This window comes from Varanus komodoensis, unplaced genomic scaffold (genome assembly GCF_004798865.1).
Source record: "Varanus komodoensis strain SLA01 unplaced genomic scaffold, ASM479886v1 scaffold132, whole genome shotgun sequence".
In the NCBI taxonomy this organism is placed as follows: Eukaryota; Metazoa; Chordata; class Lepidosauria; order Squamata; family Varanidae; genus Varanus; species Varanus komodoensis.
In genome coordinates, this window is record NW_025335381.1 from 292925 (window position 1) to 312110 (window position 19186).

Genomic DNA, 19186 nt, shown 5'->3' on the forward strand with positions numbered 1-19186 from the left:
AGGGCGCTCCGCCCGGCGCCGCTCCGCCGAAGAGCCCGGCTCGCGTCCGCGAGGGCGCCGCGCCTCCCCGGCCCCGCCATGGGGAAGAAGGGCGAGCGGGGCGCCAAGGAGAAGACGGCGGCGGCCCTGGAGGAGGAGGCCAGGAACGCCGCCCGGAAGGCCGAGCACGGCGACGGTGGGCCCGCGGGGCTCGTGGCGCGGCGCGGGGGGCCGGGCCGGGCCGGGGGCGGCGGCGAGCCCGGCGCCTCACCCCTTGCGTCCCGCCCCGCAGAGGAGTACCAGTGCACGGGCGTCCTGGAGCAGGATTTCGCGGAGCTCTGCGCCCGCGCCGGCTTCCAGGAGATCCCGAAGGTCGTGATGCGGCCGCACCCGCACGCGGTCACCGTCGTGGGTGAGCGGCCGGGGCGCAGGGGGGCGGGTGTCCCGGCGGGGCGCCCTGCCCCGGTCTCCGCGATGCTCCCTGCGCGGGACACGGCCCGGTGCCCCGCTGCGCGGACCGAGCGACGGAGCAGCCCGAGGCGGGCGCGGGCGCAGGCGCGGGAGCCCGCCGGCCTCTGCTCCGTGAAGCGGGGGAAGCGCGTCCTGCACCCCCATTGCTCGTTCGTGTCTCTTGGAGAGTTTCCCTCCCTCTTCAGCATCATCATCATCGTCATCGATGTGGCTGCCCCAACGACGTTGTGATCGTGGGGAAGTCCTGCCAGGGCCCACGGCCCCGAGACCCCGGCCAGGGCCTGCAGGTCCTCCTGCTCTTCGGGGACCGACGGTGGCTTCTGGGCAGGGCATTACTAGCCAGTGCCGCCTGTGTCCGCAGAGGAGCCCGACCCCCAGGCCGAGCGGGAGGGGCAGAGCATCCTGCTGCAGACCCAGTGGAAGTACAACTACTTCCGCCCCGCCATCCAGGTGGAGCAGGAGCACGAGGACCCCAGGAGCACGCGGGAGATCTTCATCCGGAGTGAGTGAGGCCGCACGCCCGTCTCCGTGCGGGGACGAGCTCGGGTCCGGGCCAAAGCGACCGCCGCTGACGCCTCTTTTGTGCCCAGCAGGCTGGAAGATCGAAGAGAAGATGCTGGCCGTCTTCGCCAAATGCCTGCCTGCCCTGGCCCACCTGCAGGCAATTCAGTGAGTGAGGGGGGAGGCCAGGTGGCGTCTGGGGGACTGCTGAGAGGCCGGCAGCACCTGTGCAGAAGCGGTCCGGGTTCTCCCCCCGCAGGGGCTACGTGGCTGTGCTCAGACCAGCCGTCCTCCGTTGCCGCCCCGCTGCCTTCCAAAGGCTGGGCCACATGCGCTCCGGCCCTGTCGGCTGCCTCTGCCCTGTGGGCCAGGGTCGCGAGCGTCCAGCGTCTGTCCTGCCCCTTCTCGCTTGCGCCTGGGAGCTCCCCGCCAGATGGACCCTCGAACGTGGATGCCTCCCTCCCTCCCTCCCTCCCTCCGCGTCGTGTCCTCCGGGTCCCACCCGCCGTGTGGCTTTGGGTTGCTTCATGCGCGGCTGCGCAGGGCAGGTGCCGTGTGCCTCTCCCCTTCTGCTCTCCTTGCAGCCTCTGGAAGGTCGGCTTGACGGACGAGACCTTCCTGTCGCTGCTCTCTATCTTGCCAAGCTGTGCCACACTCAAGTGAGTGCAGCTCTCCCCCGTGGCCGGCCTGGGAGCGGTCCTGGGTTGCTGGGGGGGCCTGGGGGCCTTCCACGTCCCCTTCACAGACTTCCCATCCACTGCAGGACGCTGGCCTTGGAAGGCAACCCGCTGCCCATGCGCTCGTTCTACAAGCTGATTTCTGAGGAGACCAAGTGAGGAGCCAAGCGGGGCTGGGGTGCATGGAAGACCCGGGTGGGGGCACTGCGGGTCCGTTGCCCCCGAAGCAGCCACTCTGCCTGCCCCCTGGGGCTGGATCCCTTTGCCGTGGCTTGAATGCGTGTCAGCAGCAGGGACCGGGGCAGGGGCCAGAGGCGGTCCGCGCACGGGTCCTTGGGGTCCCCCAGCTGCCTGGAGCCTCCCTCCGAGGAACAGACAAGGACCCCCCCCCCGCTCTCTGCCCCCAGCTTGGCCCACCTCTCCCTGCGGAACAACAACATCGACGACGAGGCAGTTCTGCTGATGGGCCAGGCGCTCTCCTCCCTCCGCGGCTCCAACAAGAACCTGGTCTCCATCAACCTCAGCTACAACCACATCACTGACGTGGGAGCCACCCATATCGCCAACGTGAGGCTCGTGGGAGCAGAGCAGCCCCACTGCCCCTTCGGAAGGAGCCCCCCAGCGGCCGGATGGCGGCTCCATCAGCCCTGCTGGCCTGGCGGGGCACCTGCTGGGCACACACAGCCTCTGCGGTTCCCCACCCTGGCCTCCACGGGGATCCCGGGGGCTCCATGGGCCTTCCTTTCTGGGAGTGGAAGCGGTCAGGTCCCTGCCGAAAGGGGCGTCGAGCAAGAGCGTTCTCCCAGCCAGGCGACGAGTCCCTGTGCCGCTCCCCCGCCGGGGTCTGGCAGCGCCTTGTGTGGGGCCAGGAGAGCCTGCACTCCCGCGCTGCTCTTGGCACGCAGGCGCGGCTTCCTCCCCAGGGCCAGAGTGCGCGAGCGCCAGCGAGGGGGTGGCCGAGGACGCCAGAGGCCCTCGCAGCGGGGCACGGATGCCTGCGGCCGCCCGGCCATCGCTTCCCCACGGCCTGATCGCGGGACTCTTCCCCTGCAGGGCCTGCGGCTCAACCGCTCCTTGCTCTCCTTGTCGCTGGCACACAACCAGATCGGGGACGAGGGAGCCACAAGGCTGGCGGAGGTTGGTCCGGAGGAAGGACCCCGCTCCCCATGGAAACCCAAGGGCTCTGGGGGGCTCCGGGGGCGTCCTGCAGCCCTTCCCACAGAACCTCCTCCCTCTGTGGGGCAGGAGAAGGCCTTGCTGCCGGCAGGTATCGGGTGTGAAGGGCTGTGGGCTCCAGCAGCGCTTCCCAGATGGCACACGGGCTGCCGGGTGGCCCGGGTGCGGAGGGCAGCAGGCGGGAGCTGAGCGTGTCCCCCCTTGCCTGCAGGTCCTCGGCCCGTTTGCCCTCACCCACACTGAGGTCGTCGAGAGGCGGCGGCTGCTGCTGGAGAAGGAGTGCCAGGAGCGCTGCCGCTTGGTAAGGGGAGGGACGGGCCGAGCGTCGGGAGGGCAGCCGGGGAGACAAGGCCTGGCCCACCCTGCCCAGGGCTCCCCCAGCACACGCTTCCTGCTTTGCTCTTCCAACCTTGCACGAAGCCGTTGCCCATGGAGCCCCCCCCAGCCGGCTCAGCCGCCGCTTGGGCCAGGGGCTGCAGGGTCAGCCGTCCCCTCTTTCCCCAGCCTCAGAGGCACTCGGAGACCAAGAGCGAGCGCCCCACCAGCCACCTCAGCAACACGGCCATAGACAAGCTGCAGGCAGCCAAGACCACCAAGGCCACGAACAAGAAGAAGGTGAGGCCCCGGGGCTCCCATGGCCGGGGCTCCCACGGCGGCCAGGCCCCGCCAGTGCCCAGGACAGGGGACTCTGTCTTTCAGGAGCCCGCAAAGAAGGAGGAGAAGGGCCAGGTGAGCGGCGCAGCAGTGGTGCAGGCAGCGGCCGCGGCCCAGGCCAAGAAGGACGATGCCAAGCAAGCCAAGAAAGGTCCCTGCACACCCCTCCCCCTGCAGCCGAGCGGCCGGCCCAAGGACGCCCACCCCGCCTGACCCTCGTCCGCACTCTCTCTCGCAGCGGTTCCGGCTGCCGACCAGAAGGCAGTTCGTGGCAAAGGGACCAAGTCTGGCAACAAAGACAAGCGGACGCAGGTGCTGGAGGTCGAGGTGAGGCCAGCCGCCGGAGCAGGAGGCCCGGGCTCTGTGCTGGGGGGCTGCCGTCAGGCCAGGCCACTGCCCAAGGCCCTGTCTAGAGGAAGCGGCCACTCCGGCCCTGGGGCTCCCACCCATTCAGCTCTTGCCCCTCTACCACCGCGCGAGCAGCTGCCAGTTTTCTTCACGCAAAGAGCAGCATACCAGCTGGTATGAACTCGCTGGCTGAACGCCCAGCCCCCCCCCCCCCACAGCCGAAGGGCTTTGGGTGGGCAGCACCAAATAGATAGCTTTGAAGGATCCGGACTCCTCCTCGCATGCCTGCCTCGCGAAGCCCCCTCCCCCCGTCTGAAAGCAGCACGGCCAGGCTCCCTTCCCGCCCCCCTTCTGGTGCGGCACCTGAAGGCACCCCGGCAGCCTCGCTGTCTCCTTGGGCAGGTGACGGAGCCGACCGAGATGGTGAACCCACTCCTAGAACCGGCGGAGTACCGCGACGGGAAGGTCTTTCTCCCAGGCAACCGCGTTCTCATTTATCTCAACCTCATGCGTATGTGTGGGCTGCCCCCCCCCCCGGGCCTCGGGCTCTCGAGCTGGGAGGGATCGCCTCGGCCCAGTGGCTGGGCTCCCTCGAGACGGAAGCCGCGGCCTTGGACCCCTCCTCCTGTGCGCGCAGGAAACCGGATCACAGAGACCGGCCTGAAGGCCTTCCTGGCGACCGTGGAGCAGCAGGCCAGCCGGGTGACTTCCGGAGGCAGGGGGCCAGTGGGGCTTCTGCGGCTGTCCCTGGGGGTGAGCTCGGAAGGGACGGGGAGGGTGGGGCAGGAGGCTGCGCCGATTCTAGCTGTGTGGTACAGTGTGGCCCAGCCCCACAGCAGGGACCCCCACACCGAAAAGTGCCAAGGAGGGAGGGGGCCCCGAGCAGAAGAGGAGCCCGGGACTCTGCGACTCCAGCAGAGCTGAGCGCGTGGAGCTCCTGCCAGCTCTGCTTCTCCGCCCCAGCCGGCGCCTCGCACGAGGCGGGGCAGCCCCCCAGCCCCTGCCCCGTTGGCCGCACAACCCAGGGCTGCGTGAGCGATAAGCCGCACATTCCCTGCCTTCGGTTTCAGGGCTGCCTCCCCTCCATTCTGGCCGTTTCAGAAAAACAGCTGCCCTGCAGACAGCAAGACCCTTGCCAGGATCCAGGAGCTGATGATGCTGCGGGACCCTCTTCCCAAGACGGGGGCCGCGACCAGGGCGCCGGAGGAAGAGCTCGCGGCGGCCCTTTAGGGCACCCCAAGAACCCCCCTCCCTCTCCCCTCCCCCCCAACCTGCCTCCTGACTGCAGGAAACCTGAGGCATCACCGGATCACCTGGGGTGGCGCGCGGCTCCCGTTTGCTCATGTTTTGCTCCCCAGGCCGGCTTGTAGGTGGAGACGGAAGACACACGGCGTGGAAGGGAGCCCGCTGCTGAGGTGGCAGAGAGAGGAGCCATCCGGGGGCCGTGCGGCCTCTCCTCACGGGGCAGGGACCAGCGGCACCCCGGCTGTGTCGCGCCACGCCGGCCTTCTCCTCGCTCCAGCCTCGAGCGGCGGAGGCGTTTCATCCCGCCGTAAAGCTCCAAGGGGCGGCCGGCATGTGCCTGGTGCCCGCCTGGTCCCCTCTGGCCAGAACTGCCCCCACCAGGGGCTGCAAGCGGTCCTTGCACCCAGGCCAGCCCTGCAGGGCACCAGCATGGGCAAAGCCACCAAACCCCGGCGAGAGAAAAAGCTACGTGCAGGCAGGAGACTGAAGAATGTTTTACTTTTTTCTTTAAAAAAACCTTACCATTGAAAGAAAGAAAATAAAATTGGCTTTTAGCGAATTGAACAGCAAAGCGCCCGGCATCCTTTTTATATATATATATATATCTATATCTATATATATCTATGTATAATCTTATATGCATCATACACCTGGTGCAGCAGATGGGCAGACGTGCCACTCCAGCTGGTGTGGCCCATGGAACCGCGTGCCCCAGCCAGGATCCAGTGAGGATGATGGGACTGTGCAGCCTGCAGCAACCCCCCCTTCCGGGTGGCCGGAGGTGTAGCCATCTCGCCTGGGGCGGGCGGCCGGCCGCCTGCTGCAGCAGCCACGGGGGGCGCTCTGTGGGTAGCCCCCGGGGCAACTGGACAGAGGCAGATTGTCTGAGCGCAAGGGGCCCGTTCCGGAGGCAGGCGCAAGGGGCAAGGGCCTGGTCCCGCAGCGTTGCGGCGTCGCCACAGCGAGCACCCGTGTTCTGGAGTGGTTGCGGCACACGTGCTGGAACAGAGGGTGATGAGCCATTCTGCCCCGAGAAAATGGGGGGCCGGACAATGCCTCTCGCTGCTGCTGGATCACAGCCAGCCTCCCTCTTCCCCAGCCAGGGGTCTGCAGCCCAAGCCCCTCGAGGTCGGGGGCTGCGGCGGGAGTGGCCACCGTGGTTTCCTTGCTGAGTCTGCGTACGAAGGCAAATAAGACCACCACCACCTGTCATATTTACAATAACTCAATGCACATACATACATACATATTTATATCCAAGAAGGTCTGGAAGCAGCCGGGGCCTCTCCTGGTGGGATCTTCCTCAGCAGGGAGAGAAAACCAAGCAAGAAAGTGCAGTTAAACAGGATCTACTCCAGGTTTCACGTAGAGCGGGGAAGCGAGTCCACGGGGACGTGTATCTGCGCACATGCACAAGACTGGTTTGGCCCAGGGAGGCGCTGGGAGAGGTTGGCCCCCAAAGTGGGGCAGACGTGCGGGCGGAGGGGGAGCCTCTCCATGCTTAATGCACAAAACAGTGTTCGGGCCTTGGCCGCCTTGTCTCGGGGGACTCTGGAGGTCACGGAGTCAATGCGGCGTGTGCTGCCCCCAACGAGGGTCCAGTCCCACCTCGTCCTCCCGGGCTTCCTCCTCTCCGGGGCAGGAGGATCCCATGCCCACTTCATCCCTTTCTGCCAAGTTCCGCTCCGTCAGCCGCCCAAAGGGGCCGCAGCGCGAGGGACCCGAGGTGGGCCGGGAAAAGGGGGAGCCGCGATCCACGGGGAGCTGGCACGTTCTCCTTCCTTCGCAGAAACCCCCTTCCTAAAGGGTCACTTCTTGGGGGATGTCTTCGCAGACGACCATCTGACCTGCTGGGGGGAGAGAGAGCACGTTCCAGCCAGAGGAGCACCCTTGGGGTAAAGGGTCGGGGGGCAGCAGCGAAGGGGGAACGCACGGCGCCCCAGAGGCCGAGGGACGCTTCTCACCCGGGTCTGCCACATCCAGGGACTGCGAAGAGGGTGGCGGGTCGTGGCTGGCGAGGGGCACCGGAGGGCTTCCGGGGGGCTGCTGCCGCCTCGGCTCTGGCTGTACCTCCCGCACAGGAATGGCATCCGCGGCCGACCCTCCGTAGAGCGACTGAAGCAGCTGCTGATGGGCCATTTCAACATCCTGTGAGAGGAGGAGCAAAGGGCTGGGAAGGGGCTCTTGGGGGTCCTCGGGGAAAAATCCCGCAGCTCTGCCCAGCTGGAGCGGCTCCTAGCTGGAAAACCAGGTTCGACGGGCCCTTGATGAGTACAGGCGGGAAAACAAGCCCCATCTTTAAGAGAGAGGACAGCTGGAGAGAGCCCTTTCCCCGTGGCCGGGGGACGTATGAACCAATGAATGCCCCACCCGCCCCCAGGAGAACGCCCCACAGATGCCCCGCGGCTCAGCGTGCCACTTCTCCTCCCCGTGCCCGATCCCCAGGCCCTGCTCTCCTCCAGCCCGTGCTGGCTTTAAACCAGACTCGACTGTCCCAGCCTGGTAGCCGCTGCTCCCGGCAAGCAGGGACAGGTACCTCATGACGCAGAATTCGGTGCAGCTCCACCTCTGTAGCAGCTGAACCGTACAAGGGGAAGCGCAAAGGTTTGGGGCTCCCCACTTGCACGCAATGGGCACGGGAGCAGGGTGGGACGGGCCTTGGCAGAGACCCCAAGCCCCGATTCCTCTCCCATCCGAGGCCTCAAGCAGACAACCGATGCTCCGGAAGAGCAGCAGGCGGTGGGGAGCAAGACTGCCTTGCCCGCCCCCCATTCTCCCACCCTCACCTTCAGCCGCATCAGCTTGAGTGTGAGCTGGTCGATCGTCTGGAAGATCACGTCCATGTCCCGAGTCACGTGGGCAGGGACCTCCGGAGGGGCCGGGTCTTCAGGGGGGGTGGGCCACCTGGCCAGGCGTTCCTTCAGTGGTCCCTGCGAGCTGAGGGGGTGCTCGGGCGGAGGCAAGCTCTTCGGCTGGCTTGCGGGGCTGGCCAGCTCTGTGGGGCTGGCTCTCCCGGCGTCCGTCCAGGCCTCTCCCGAGGCAGCCGGGAGGCTGACGTAGAAGTAGTTTCCTGCGGGACAGAGGCGATGAGGGCAGGCGCGGTTTTCCTTCGAAAGACGATTCTGAGATGCGACATCCAAGACTGGGAAGGGGGGGGAGAACCCAAACTGCTTCTGCAGAGGGGCCAAGCCCAGCTTCCTGGACAGACATCGGAGCGCACTGTCCACACCTTGCGCCCCGTCGGGCTCAGAGTCACTGCTGGACCGCTGAGCAAGACCAAAAAAAGACCAAAACCTGGGCGGACAAGCGTGCAGAGGCCAACGATGCTATTGCTGCAAGTTTATATCTAGAGTGCACTCAAGTTTTAAGATGATCGAGGAGGCATGAAACCCAACAGCGAACTCCACCAGACCAAAAGCGTGCCTTGCTAAATAGCTGTAATAATTCCAATAGGTTCATTTAAAGAACATCCCACGAAGCGTTTTGCTAACGAACGTGCAAAGCCACCACCGCTGCAGTGGCATCAACGAGGCGACCCTGAGCAAATGTAGGCAGAGGAAGGGGGCCGGCCCCTCCCTGCAGGGCCCCTGGGGGCAGGCTGGGCCGCACTGGGCATTGACGCCCACCGCGACTTTGATTTCTAGCCACTGGTGGGGGAACAGCGGCTGCGTGGTCCTTTACCATCTGCACTGTCTGCCTCTCCAGCGTCCGCTCCTGCCTGGCTGCCGTCGGGCATGGGAGGAACACCGTTAGTCCCCTCCACCTTGGCTGCGCAAGAGACACCAGGGAAGGGGAAGGGAAAGAACAGGGAGCAGGGGAAAAGGGAAGGGGACGAGTGGGGAGGAGGGAGGGAGAGAGAGGGAGAGGAAGAGAGAGAGAGAGAGGGAGAGAACCACGATCAAAACTCCAAATTGCAGAGCCTGTTAGTGCCGAGCACCCAGAAACCATCCGGACAGCGCAGGTGGGGGAGGAGCAGGAAGTGCATGCAGGAAGCAGCGCAACAAGGAAAGGAAAGGAAAGGAAAGGAAAGGAAAGGAAAGGAAAGGAAAGGAAAGGAAGAGACTGGGCTCCCGTGGGTGCAATTCCCAGCCGGGCCCCTTGGGCTTTTGGGAGGGACTGGGGCAGAAGCGGCTGGCCGTCGGGGGATGCAAGCTTCGCCGTCAGCATGAGCAACTGTTACTGGGCTTGGGGCAAGGCCTCAACTCCCGAGGAGTCCCTGACACCCTCCAGGGGCCGGCTGCGGGAGGCAGCCGCGCTGGCGCTGCTCTTTCCTTCCCGCCTGTGCCCCCGCTGCCCTGCGCTGGGCGTCCCGCAGGAATGGCTTCCCTGCCCCTTCCCCGAATCAGGGCAACCCCACCCTAGAGGCGCTGGGCGTCCCCTACCTTTCCGCACCACTTGGTAGCTCCCTGGTTCCTCAGCCTCCGGAGCCCCGCCTTCGGGGGCCGGGGGGGCGGCCAACATGTGCGCCGTGCCCTCCAGTGGCCCCGCGCTCTGGGGGCCCCCAGCCTCAGGCCCGGTCCTGCTGCCCAGCAAAGGCCCCCGGCCCTCCGAGGGACTGCCGCTCCCTGGGCACTCGGGTGGCTCCTCCTGGCCTCCCGAGCCCGGACCAGCCGGCGCTGGATCCCAGCGCTGGTGGGTGCCGACCACGGACGGGGTGGGGGTCAGGTCCTCTTCGGGGTCCGGCTCTCGGCAGGGGGGAAAGCTGTGCAGTAGCAGATGGCGGAGGGTTTCCACTGCAATGAGGAAGAGGACGGGAATCCAGCGGCCATTAGGCACTGATCTGGGTCGCCGGCAGGCCAGAGGTTTTGGCTGCTTCCTCGTCCCGCTCGAGTTCAGGGCCAAGCCCACGTCTGCCTCCAAGGGACACCCAAGAGCAGCGGGGGAGTGTTGCGGCCGGCCAGGCCGGGGCTGGTCTCCGGGAGCCTCCCCAGACCGCTGTCTGAGCCCGGGGATCTGTCACCTGCGTGCCACGGGGGCCGGTGCCGCAGGTCAGGTGGGCCCAAGCTGATCCACCCACTCCCCATGGCCCTAAGCAGGCCGGCCAAGCAGACCAGAACAGACCAGACCAGACCAGACCAGACCAGACCAGACCAGACCAGACCAGACCAGACCGGGGAGCGCAGCCACCGTGCTGACCACCCCCTCCCAGGAAAGCTTTGCACCCCCCCACCCACCGCACCCCAAAGGCCGACGTGCGTGTTCGTGGAGCCGGGGCGCCAGCACACCAGCCGCATGTGAAAGCCCGGGGCGAGAAACATGGAGGCGAGCCGCAGGGGGAGCGCAGCCCCAGTGGGGCAAAGCCGGCCCTCACCGTCCTCCAGCGCGGACTCGGCCAGAAAGGGGATGGGGTCTGGAAGGGGGCAGGGCTCCAGCCCCTCTGCCCGAGGAGGGGACGTCTCTGGCTGGGGGGGTGTCCGTGCTGGACCGGCGGGAGGCGGCTCTTCCTCGGCACAGCCCCCCGTCTCCAGCCCTTCCGCCAACGCCGGGTGTCTCTCCTCCGCCAAGGTTTCAGTGGGGGTGTCGTCTGCGGGGACAACGGGGCGGGCAGCCCGTTAGGGTCGGGGCCGTACAAAGCAGTACAGGCAGCCGGGAGACTCAAGGGAGACCGGGGAGAGGCGGCCGCGCGTGGCAGAGGGTGGCCCTCTCACGGTGCCCTGCCAGCCCCTGGGTCAGCAGCCAGGGCTTACCTGAAGCCCCTTCCTCCTCGTCCACATCGTGGCTGGGAGCGCAGCTGTCCCGGGCCAGGCCTGAGGGCAGGTCAGCCTCCTGGAGCTCCAGACTGAAGAGCAATGGGGGAGGGAGGGCGAGGAGGAGTCCACGATTAGAGGGGAGAACCAGCTGGCTAGGGGGACGTGCCTCCCATCAGGCAGGCAGTGCAACGCAGTGGGGAGCTCCGTGTCAGCGGGAAGGGGCCGGAGAGCCCGCGGGAGGGGCTGTTAACAAGGCCCACGGACTGGCCTCGCCCACGTCCCAGCCCAGCAGGAGCGAGCGTCAGGTGGGCAGGAGGACCCACGGGGGGCCGAGCCCCTTCCCCAGGAGCCTGAGCCAGGGCCCCCGCTCCTGCCGCAGGGCTCTTCCCACCACCGGCACGCAGGCGCTCCGCTGTGGGTGGACCCAGTGGCTCGGCCTGGCCAGCCAACACGGGTGGAGACGGTTCATCAACACTGCCAAGGCGCCCCGTTCCGAGCCGGGACTGCTCCCAGCAAGCAGCCGCTTCCCCACTTGGTCCCTTGCCCTTGGTGGGAAGCTGGGATGAAGGGCCCCCCTCCGGATGCTGCCCCAAGGGCCCCCCCCCCCCACTGGAGAGCCCGGGGCCTTCCTCACCTGGCAGGCGCCGGCCGAGACAGAGGCAGCTCCTGGGAGTGGCGCTTTGGGGGCAGCGTGGCATTTCGGGTAGCGCTCTTCACCGCTCCTTCCAGAAGCTCCATCCACCTGTGCGGCAGAGCGAGGGAGGCACGCTCAGCGGGTTCGGGGCCCGCTTTCCCCGAGGCCTCCCACACTCCTCCTCTTGGCAGGCCGTCCCCGGGGTGGCCCCAGGTCCTTCGAGACCCGCCCCCGGCACCCGTTGCCCTTCGGCCGCGGCTCAGCCCCAATGCTCTCCTCCGTGCCACCTCCTCGCTCACTGCTCCTCAGCTCGTCGGTGCCTCCCTCCATCTCCTGCTCCTTCCCCACCACCGCAGAAGGCCAGATGAACCCTTACATGTTCTTCTCGGAAGACGTGGAAGCGACCAGCTCGTAGATCTGAGGCCCCAGCTCGGAGGTGCAGATGATGAAGAGCGCGCGCTTATCTGGACGGGGGAAAGGCAGGAGGGATGGCACACGCCGCCCAGCCAGCCCTGCCCCTTCCTGGGACCTTACGAAAGGGGCTTTACTTGTATGGAAAGGAGCCGATAAAGGCCGCTTGAACACAGAGTGCACATGAAACGCTTTCCTGCCCGCCAGCCGGCCGCCCCCACGGGGGGCGAAACCACGTCTTCTCCTCTGGCTACTGGGCCAGAAGCCGCTTGGACGCGGGCGAACCTGCTGGGCTCGCGGCACGGGCGGGCAGGGGGAGCCGGGGAAGGGCCCTGATGCAGGAGGCTGGCGAGCCCGCCGGCCAGCCGCCTGCCACCCTGACCTGTGGCCACGGAGCGGATGAGGACTGCGTTGAGCTTGAGGACGGGGCTGAAGGTCTGCTTGATGTCCGAGGAGCCCAGCACCATCTTGCTGTGGCACTTCAGCACCAGCTTCTCGTCCTGCCGCTGGAGCAGCACCAGGAGATCCTCGAGCAGCAACACGTGCAGATCTGGAGAGGAGCAGGCGGGGGCGCCTGAGTGCGGAGCCCCCGCCTGCCAGGACGGCTCCGAGCGGGCCCTGCCAAAGCCCAGGGCCATGGGCCGCCTCCTGCCCCTCAAGACCGAGTCCACCGAGGTTCCCCTCTTTCGCCTCCAAACCCTTTCCAGTCTCCCCGAATTTAAAGCCACCAGTGGCCGCTCCAGGAGCCTGGAGGCGAGCGGTTGTGAAGGGCAGGCGGGGCCCGTCGATCGGCTCTGCAGCATCCCCCCCTTCCTCCCGCACCCCTTCCTCCTGCTGTGCCACGTCCTTTGAGAGCCCCCTCAGGGGCAGGGCCTGCCTTGTTTTCCCTGAATGCAGGCAAATCGCTCAGAGAGACTTTGGGGCTGGGCAGCAGCATATCGTCGTCGTCGTCTTCACCACCACCACCACCTTCGTTTTTATACCACCCAATAGCCCAAGGGCTGGAAATAAATCTAAAGGACATTCAGTGAGTTTTAACCTTCCGGGATGATTCCAGCCTTCACTTGCTGGAGCTCAACTGCTTTGTTGTTCCGGTAATCATGCTCCGATGACGACGTGAGCAGAAAAGCCGGGCAGAAGCAGCTAAGAAAGGGGGAGGGAGCACCCCCGCCACCAGGTACAGACCCACAGTCTTGTCTTTGCTGATCCGCCAGCTCAGCAGTCCCTCGTGGATCATGCGTCGGCCTCGCAGGTCCAGGTTCTAGGCGGGGAGGAGGAACGGTCAGTGCAGGGGCCGGGTGGCCGGCAGGAGGCAGGCGAGGCGGGATGGGCCAGGGCCGGCGGTACCTTGAACTCGGCCGCCAGGGGGTTGCTGGTCCGCTCCAGCGAGGTCGTGTCCAGGCGCTTCTGGTAGGCCTCCAGGCGGTGCTGGTTCTCCGCCCGCTTCACGGCCTCGTTCACGTGCCTGAGGATCTCCCGGCACTGGTCCCGGGCCTGGCACAGCTTCTTGTGCTCCGGTGTTTCCCCTGGTTGGGGGTGCAGAGGGAGGGTGGGCGCTCAGAGCCTGGCCTGGGCTGGCCTGGCCAGCGCCATGGGTGCCAGGTGGGGTGGTGGGGGACAGGCCGCCGAAACCCCCTGCGTACCGTGGGTGTGCTTGATGACGTTCTCCAGCAACAGCGGGTACTTGGTCAGGCGCTGCATCTCCGAGATGAGGAGGTCCTTCAGCTGCAGGCGGCGGCACTGCGGGTTGCTCTCGGCCTCCTGGGAGGGAGGGGGCGGCAGGCAGGTCAGGCCGGGGGGGGGGGGGGGCGCTGGCAGACGCCTCCGGTGCGCTGTGCAGAGCAGGCCAGGGAGCAGCACAGCCTCTGCGGGGCCCGTCGGGGGCGTGCCTGGGGGGCCCGCCTTCCCCCACGGCCTCGCCAGCAGTACCTGCATGAAGAGCTGGAAGCGTGTCTCCTTCCTCTTCTTGGTCTTGATCAGCTCCAGGGCCGTGGACTGGCAGGCGCAGAAGGCAGCTGCCACCTGCTGGATCTCCTCGCGCCCGACCCCGTCGAACTGGGGGTGAGACGGGGGGTGCGGAGAGGAGCAGCACATCACCCTCGGCCCCAGGGAGGCCGGGGGGTCACACCAGCCAAGCCCCTGGCCCCTGGCCCGCCCGCCTGCCCAACCCCAGAGGATTACCCGCGCGAGCATCAGGTCCCCGATCTCCTTGACAACGGGCCCGTCCTCGCGGAGCTTCTTCATGGACTCTGACAAGGAATCTGGACAAGGGGCGTGTGGGAGGGGAGGAGAGGGGAGGGGCGGAGAGGAAGGGGGTGAACTCTCGGCTCTTCAGGGGTCAGGTTCTTGGTCTTTCAGCACCACCGAAGGCCCAGTGGCTCTCCCTCACGTTCTGCAGGGTTTCCCATGAAAGGGGGAAGAGGTCTGGAGGTGAGGCGAGTCCCGGGGCAGCCAGAGGCCCGCCCTGGGCCTTGCTCCCCCATGGCCTGCCTTGGTCCCCTCATCAGGTCCTGGAGCCGGCGGAAGCCACTGCACAAGACTGCCTTATGCAAGAACAGGGCGCACTTTACCGTGCTCTGTGGGTGGTTGTAACGCTATGCTTGGAAATTAATGTACGTTTCTGCAAACTGCTTGGAAAAGAAAGGCTACAAACGCAGGGAATTCTGGAAAGGTCGCTGCTGTGGGCAGGCGGAGGCTGTCTGCAGGGCGGAGGATCCCTCAACAGGGACTCTGAAAGTCTCCTCCACGCTCAGTCCGCGAAAATGCCGCACGGGAGCCTTTCCGGGTCTCCCCGCTGCTCTTCAGCAAGCGAGGCAGAAACGGTGGCCGGCGCGAGCGGCCGGCGGGGTTTCTCCTCGGGGCCCCAGGGAGGGAAAGCGGCCGCTCACTGTGGATCTCGATCAGCTCCGGGAGGTTGGGGAAGAGCAGCGCCAGCTCCTCTCGCGTCAGCAGGTTCTCCTTCCTCATGCGTTGGTAGAAGAGGACATCCAGGACTCGCAGGATCCGCAGGTGGGACGCCTCTGTCACGATCAGCTCTGCACCAAGGGAGGGGGGTCAGCAGGAGCCCAATACCAGCAGCAGCTGGATGCGGTGCAGCTGAGGACCCCAAAGCGGAGCCTGGACAGAGGGGCCTGGATCCCGCTCGCTCTTCCCCCGTCAGGACAAGCCTGCCCTGCCATCTGCCTTGCTCTCCCCACAGACCTCCCCGCCCCCCGTGGGAATGCCGGAGGAAAGCCCTGCTCCACACCCTGCGCACTTCCGCTCCCCCCGGAAGGAAATTCACTAAGGACCCGAGCTCTGGCCTGCGTCTGGAGCACTGGGGGCCGTTCCCTGGAAGATGCAGCTGGGCGCTGCTTCCTGGCCGCGAGCCCCCCCCCCACCACAGCCCCGGCCTCCTCTGGGGGCCTTCGAGAGCATGGCTGACCCCCAACCCTCACCGTTGATGACTTCCTGGCGGTCGACCTCCCGCTGCGGCAGGTGCGCCACGACGTCGCGGCCCACGGTGTGCTGCCAGTTCTGGGAGTCCTGCTCCAGCTCCAGGTCTGAGAGCTGCCCCAGCTCGTCCTCCAGCAGGTGGGGAAGGAAGGCGTCAGCGCTGAAGCCGGGGCTTGGGGACTCGATGCTCCTGCAGGCGAGGGGCGCAAAGAGGAGTGTGTCCGGAGAGGAGACCCAGGCCCACCAGGGAAGCCGTTCGAGGGCAGACAAGTGACATCCGTAAGACAAGAGGCTCAAACTATTCAGTATCTTGAGCAATGAGCAGTAAAGAGGAGCGCTCAAACGAGATGCAAAAAGTAAACGTACTTAAACTTGAGTGAAGCAATAAAGCCACGCCTCATCCGCCAGGAAAAGCGTGTTCAAAGCAGAACATGTCTGGAGGATGCTGCAAACGAGGCAGCACCAGAGCCTGCTCTGCATCCGCAGGCTGGGAGGGGGCCAGAAGAGCACAGGGGCTGCCCCAGGGAAGGATCTCTCTCTCTCTCTCTCTCTCTCTCTCTCTCTCTCCCTCCCTCCCTCCCTCTCCCCCTCCCTCCCTCCCTCCCCCCCTCCCTCCCTCCCTCCCTCCCTCACACACACACACACACACACACACACACAGCGAGCGAGCAAATGTCGGGACAGTTGCAGCTTCATGTTTTGAATCACCACATTGTTAGCCTCATTTCCCCACCAGCACTGAAAGGGGACCCACAGCTCCCCCTTGTGAGGTTGTGGGTAACTCACCTGCGCCCCATTTTGGGAGTGTAGGGTGGTGTGGGGTTTTCGAGGGACCTGGAGGCATAAGAAATGAAGCAGTCAACCCCCAGTGCAGATGGCAAGCCCTGCCCGGCTACCCTGGCCCTACGCCTCTCTCCTTGCAGCCAGCGCAAGAATAAGCGTTGACAAGGAAAAGATGGAACAGGGCATCACATGAGAAGAGACGAAGTTGTATACTTCATTGACGGCCCTAAAATGGCTTTCCTGCTCCCCGTTTCATAAAGGTCTGGCTGTGTTTGGCTACGATTACATTGTATAAGCAGGTTAAGACGGAGGCACGGCCCAGGGAAAGACTCTGTGCAGAGCCGGGCAGCAGACCAGAACGAGCCACGGGCCTGCGGCCTGCGCTCATCCTTGCACACACCCTCGTCTGTTGGGGCATCTGGACACTGCGCCTGGCGGGGGCCTGGCGAGGCTTCTGGTGCACTCTGCCAAATATGGTGAAGTACATGGCGAGGCCTCTCTGCCAGGATCGGTGCCCGCTATACTGAGCTTCTTGGGAACCACCACGCTCTGGCTTTCTTGACGCAGGCTCCTCACGCGGTATTTACCCCTCGTCTGTTCCCTGGGTGTTTTCTGGTCTCGCCCTGTGACTGATGCTTTTCTTTAAGACGCTTCTTCTTGCATATTGCCGGGTTAACACACTCCCACCCGAGGGGCCAGCCAGCTCCCCACCCACCCCCGGGCTGCATGGGGCCTTACCGCGCCGACAGGCTGGATGCCGACGACGACGCTGACTGGTGCAGGCGAGCCGCTTCTGCGGCGGCGTCCATGTCCACGTCGCTCCGGGAGCGGGGCACGTTCTCCACCTTCCGCAGCCGCTTGAGCTCCTCCCGGCCCTTCAGGCTCTCTGACCGGCCCAGCTTGACCTCGGACCTGGCACTGGAGCCATGGGGAGGGGGCGGAGGAAGGATGAGCAAAGCCACACTTGGCCCTCGTCCAGAGAGAGCCGGGCAAACAGGGCCAGGCCACGGGCTCCCCGGAGAGCTCCAGGGACACGGGCACAGCCCAAGCCCCCTACCTGTCGGACTCGAGGAGGTCTTCCGGGAAGCTGCCCGTGGAGAGGCGCTGCATGCCAGCCGGCTCCAGGGCGTCCGGGTGCTGGTTGTTCTCGAAGTGCTGGATGATGTTCCTCACGTTGCCCGGCTTGACTGTCAAAGCGGGGAGAACAGCATTAGAAGGCCCCGCTCTCGGCTGGGGGCTCTGCAGTCCCGGGACCAGGCGGGAGCGCCAGGGCCTGGCCCCCGAAGGGCCTGAGGCAGAGGTGAGAAAAGGTGGAGCAGCAGGAACGCCCCCTTCCACGCAGCTGCCTCAGGCAGCGGGTCTCTGCCCGTCCGTCCCCACACAGCTCCTCCCAGGCAGCTCTTGGCCTGGAAAGAGGCTTGAGAGGGCCCTGGCGCACCGCTGGCCGGCCGTTCGTTCGGTGCCTGGCATCCACTGCAGGGGAAGCATGATGGGAGGGGAGCATCTGACGGAAGGCCAGCCCGGTGGCCGGGAGCGCCTCCCTCTTCCACACCGTACGACAGTCTGAGGGCCCATCAGGCCAGGACAGAGGCCACCAGGCCCCCAGCTGCACACATTCGGGTGAGGCCGCTGCTGCCACGAAGCCCTGAGGGCTCCAGGTGGGGCAGCCAGGAGCGAGGGCGGAGGAGCAGTGGGGAGCCAGCAGTGGGGAGCCAGGAGCCGGCCTCACCCACCGTGCCAGGGCTGCGACCAGGCCAACCCGTCCCCTCAGAAAAGGCCCCCCCGGATGAAAAAGAAGTTGTGGGGAAGGGAGCCAGAGAGGGAGGTGGCTGGAATGTGGGAAGCGAGGGTTTGTTTTTACCTTCAACGGGGGACAAGGGGACATGAAATGCTGAAAAGAAAGCAAAATGGAAATGTCAAAATTAAGCTTGCACGGCGCCAATGAAAGACAAACATGGGATGCCAAAATGAGACGAGCAGAAGCAGCAGCAGCAGGAGGGGGCAGCCTGCGTGGACCCGCCAGCCCTGCTGGGGGTGGAAGAGGTGGCCCCCATGGGGGCGCTCCCCCCCCCGGACTCACTGCTCTGCGAGGAGCTTTTGGGCTTCCCGATGTACTTGAGGATGGGGTTCCGCTTCTTGTCCTCGGCCAGGGCGTCTTTGTCCTTCTTGGTGCTGCTGCTCTGCTGGGCGAGAACGGGAGGCGAGGCAGAAGCGTGAGGAGGGCCGCCGGCTGCAGGCCGTGCCCCGAGGGCCCTGGGTGCGCTCCCGTGGGCTGTGGCAGCCCCCTCCCTCTGCCGCACCTTCTTGGCCTTGGGGAAGAAGGGCAGCCACTTGTCCCGTTCCTTTTCTACGACCGGCCGAGCCTCCCGTGGGCGGATTCCCGTGTGGCTCATGTAGGTGTTCAAGGCAAAGTTCAGGGGGGAGCTGAGCGGGGGAGAGAAAGGAGGCGGCAGCGTTGTCTGGGCGGGCAGGGGGGCGACGGCCTCTGCAGGCCCCGGCTCAGCCGCCCTGTACCGCACACCCACACCAAGCGTGTGGCCCGGGCCTGGGCCCCCAGAGCCTACACGGCCCATTCACAAGCAAGCGAGCAACTCAGGCACCCCCCTACGCACGACACACAGGCCGGGCGACACTCTCTTCCTCCCTGCATCCCGGGCCAGACACCCTCGTGCCAGTCGCCAACCGACACCTGCCCTCCTTAGCCTCTCCCAGAGGCTGTGCCCCAGGAGGATCTGCAGGGGCTCCGCTCTGGACTGACGCTCCAGCTGGGGACCCGCAGTGCATCCCTACGGACAGCTCCACCAATGGGAGAATGCCAAGTGCATTCTGGGGGAGAACGTACATCCCCAGCCACAAGGCCTGGGAACCAGAATGGACGCCTACAGCGAGTGGGAACAAACCGGAAGCTGAGCTGGCGTGCCAGGCAGCGCTCGGCTTCGCATCACTCTTTGGCCCCTTGAATTCTCTGATATACCAGATCCAAGTATCAATACAAGGCTAAGAAGAAACCAACGATCAGAAATCCAAGAGCGAAACCAGCAAGCGAACGCAAAGCCGCAGGCCTGCAGGAGGCCTCTGGAGGGGACCGCCCCACCCGGAAACGGCAGCTGGGCCCTGGGCCACCTCACCTTCTCTCCTCCTCATATTTGGACCTGCAGGGAGAAGAGGAGGAAGTCAAGCCC

The 19186-nt window shown here is 65.9% G+C and overlaps 2 protein-coding genes across 7 annotated transcripts in view; one reads left to right on the top strand and one right to left on the bottom strand.

Annotated features, from left to right (window-relative positions):
* The first annotated feature begins 165 nt into the window (after positions 1–165).
* Positions 166–5043, top strand: LRRC71 (leucine rich repeat containing 71). Its single transcript, XM_044422609.1, has 13 exons — positions 166–175; positions 1044–1119; positions 1536–1610; positions 1715–1783; positions 2036–2195; positions 2682–2765; positions 3016–3105; positions 3309–3419; positions 3504–3609; positions 3697–3785; positions 4209–4317; positions 4444–4559; positions 4908–5043. The coding sequence occupies exons 2-13, from the start codon at positions 1064–1066 to the stop codon at positions 5034–5036; spliced, it is 1194 nt and encodes a 397-aa protein (XP_044278544.1). The 5' UTR covers positions 166–175; positions 1044–1063; the 3' UTR covers positions 5037–5043.
* Positions 5044–5531: 488 nt separating this feature from the next.
* ARHGEF11 (Rho guanine nucleotide exchange factor 11) overlaps positions 5532–19186 on the bottom strand; it is a 30922-nt gene continuing 17267 nt past the window's right edge. The window contains exons 18-41 of one of the 6 annotated variants that reach the window (XM_044422602.1): positions 19133–19156; positions 18305–18428; positions 18085–18184; positions 17866–17895; positions 17062–17191; positions 16743–16922; positions 16008–16055; positions 15224–15411; positions 14675–14821; positions 13968–14047; positions 13716–13841; positions 13430–13547; positions 13134–13312; positions 12972–13047; positions 12169–12336; positions 11752–11839; positions 11376–11483; positions 10739–10830; positions 10363–10575; positions 9434–9784; positions 8733–8819; positions 7838–8121; positions 7016–7199; positions 5532–6901 (exon numbers count right to left, since the gene is read on the bottom strand). In XM_044422602.1, the coding sequence (XP_044278537.1) occupies positions 6852–6901; positions 7016–7199; positions 7838–8121; positions 8733–8819; positions 9434–9784; positions 10363–10575; positions 10739–10830; positions 11376–11483; positions 11752–11839; positions 12169–12336; positions 12972–13047; positions 13134–13312; positions 13430–13547; positions 13716–13841; positions 13968–14047; positions 14675–14821; positions 15224–15411; positions 16008–16055; positions 16743–16922; positions 17062–17191; positions 17866–17895; positions 18085–18184; positions 18305–18428; positions 19133–19156 (3175 nt within the window). In that variant the 3' untranslated portion in view covers positions 5532–6851. Of the gene's footprint in view, positions 6902–7015; positions 7200–7837; positions 8122–8732; positions 8820–9433; positions 9785–10362; positions 10576–10738; positions 10831–11375; positions 11484–11751; positions 11840–12168; positions 12337–12971; positions 13048–13133; positions 13313–13429; positions 13548–13715; positions 13842–13967; positions 14048–14674; positions 14822–15223; positions 15412–16007; positions 16056–16742; positions 16923–17061; positions 17192–17865; positions 17896–18084; positions 18188–18304; positions 18429–19132; positions 19157–19186 lie in introns of those variants that run through there. The other 5 variants (XM_044422603.1, XM_044422601.1, XM_044422606.1 and 2 more) reach the window with 5 other exon arrangements.